Source organism: Raphanus sativus, chromosome 6, assembly GCF_000801105.2.
Source record: "Raphanus sativus cultivar WK10039 chromosome 6, ASM80110v3, whole genome shotgun sequence".
Classification (NCBI taxonomy): domain Eukaryota; kingdom Viridiplantae; phylum Streptophyta; class Magnoliopsida; order Brassicales; family Brassicaceae; genus Raphanus; species Raphanus sativus.
In genome coordinates, this window is record NC_079516.1 from 4,413,773 (window position 1) to 4,415,773 (window position 2,001).

The 2,001-nt window shown below is 38.5% G+C and overlaps 1 protein-coding gene across 1 annotated transcript; it reads left to right on the forward strand.

Annotated features, from left to right (window-relative positions):
• LOC108809896 (NAC domain-containing protein 55-like) lies at positions 1-1,341 on the forward strand. The gene is made up of 3 exons (XM_018582032.2): positions 1-303; positions 403-671; positions 758-1,341. Exons 1-3 carry the CDS (start codon positions 123-125, stop codon positions 1,259-1,261), a joined length of 954 nt encoding a protein of 317 aa, XP_018437534.1. The 5' UTR covers positions 1-122; the 3' UTR covers positions 1,262-1,341.
• The last annotated feature ends 660 nt before the right edge of the window (positions 1,342-2,001 follow it).

Consider the following 2,001-nt stretch of genomic DNA (forward strand, 5'->3'; position numbering starts at 1 on the left):
ACAAGTAGCAAAGCTTCAAAAAATTTGACGTTCAAAACAAACCAGAAAAAAAAAGAAGAAAGTTTAACGAAGAATCAAAAAAGTTGTAATACTTTCTTTGTCACGAGAGGAGATAAAGAAAAATGGGTATCCAAGAAGTGGACCCGTTAGCCCAACTAAGCTTACCACCGGGGTTCCGGTTTTACCCGACGGACGAAGAGCTGATGGTTGAATATCTATGCAGAAAAGCTGCCGGTCACGATTTTTCTCTCCAGCTCATCGCCGAGATCGATCTCTATAAGTTCGACGCGTGGGTCTTACCGAGTAAGTTGCCTTAACCGGCTTGGTTTAACCCAAAGAATATATACATATATATAGCTAGGTAGATGTAATTTAACTAGTTCTTGATGTTTGGTTTTGTAGGTAAGGCGTTATTCGGAGAAAAAGAATGGTATTTCTTCAGCCCGAGGGATAGGAAGTATCCTAACGGGTCAAGACCTAACCGGGTTGCCGGGTCGGGTTACTGGAAAGCCACCGGTACGGATAAGGTTATATCAACGGAGGGAAGAAGAGTTGGGATCAAGAAAGCTTTGGTGTTTTACGTTGGAAAAGCACCAAAAGGCACCAAAACTAATTGGATCATGCATGAGTACCGTCTCATCGAACCCTCTCGTAGATACGGAAGCACCAAAGTAAGCTTAAAAGATAATTATATGATTTATATCAAACTAATTTCTTATTTAAATGTATAACATTATGAAAATATTTTTTTCATCAGCTTGATGATTGGGTTTTATGCCGTATATACAAGAAGCAATCAAGCGCACAAAAACAGGTTTATAGTAATCTAATGACGAGTGTAAGAGAATATAGCAACGATGATTCGTCGACGTCATCTTCGTCTCATCAATACAATGATGTTCTCGAGTCGTTACACGAGATCGATAACAGAAGTTTGGGGTTTGCGGCCGGTTCATCAAACGCACCTCCTCATCATAGTCAAAGAACAAGCCTGACCGAACAGAAAACCGGGTTTCTTAATTTAGCTAGGGAGCCAAGCTTTGACTGGCCAAGTTATGGTGGACATACCTCGGTCCCTCAACTTACCCCGAGTCATAACGTTCCTAGTTTCTGTTACGGCGAAGGTAGTGGTTATTTTCAAAGTGTCAAGACAAATGAAGAAGACGATAGGAATCAGCAACAAGCTGAGGGTTTCAGTGTTGACCCGGTTAACGGATTCCCGAACTCGGATCAACAACATGATGCTTTCGGTTTTATTTAGTTGTGTAGTGGTGACATAATAAAAAAAAAGAAACAATTGTAATTTTGTGTATCAGATTAATTAAGTAAGTGTAGAAATTGTAAATATATTTTTTTTGGGGGGGGGGGCAGCTTAGGTTCGCCTTGCATATCATTTGTCCTCAAAAATACAATTTTTCAAATTTCTGATTTGTTATAAAACAGGTTATACGATATTTGATAATTGATCTCCTCGCTTCATACAGTCACTGACAAACAATAACCTATAACACAAGAAACCGTGATCGTTCACTTTTTAATGCAGAAAAGTGATGGATTAACACTTAAAACACTTCATTCCTATAAATTTTAAGCGTTATTCATAAACATACATCCGTGAACTAGTAACTAACAAACGAAGATGTAGATGGATATCTTTCATCGTTTGTTATAAACGCCGGCAAAATAAAATAACAAGATGATTTGTTATCTTTAGCTGACGCTAATAAGTAACAATAGCCAGAGTAAATGACCAAATTCATATCTTCATCAGTGATGACAGAGGCGAACCCAGAAAAAAAATTATATGCGGTCATAGTATCAATAAAATACAAAAGAAAAGAATTAAAGGAGTCATTGTGGGGTTTGAACCAAGGTTTGTGGGTTCAGAAGCTAACTACCTAACCAAATGCACCAGTGTCACTTAACAAATATAGCTTGCTTGTGGTGACACCATTACTCATCACGTGGGTCCACCACTGAGTGATGATGGCTAGCCTAAAC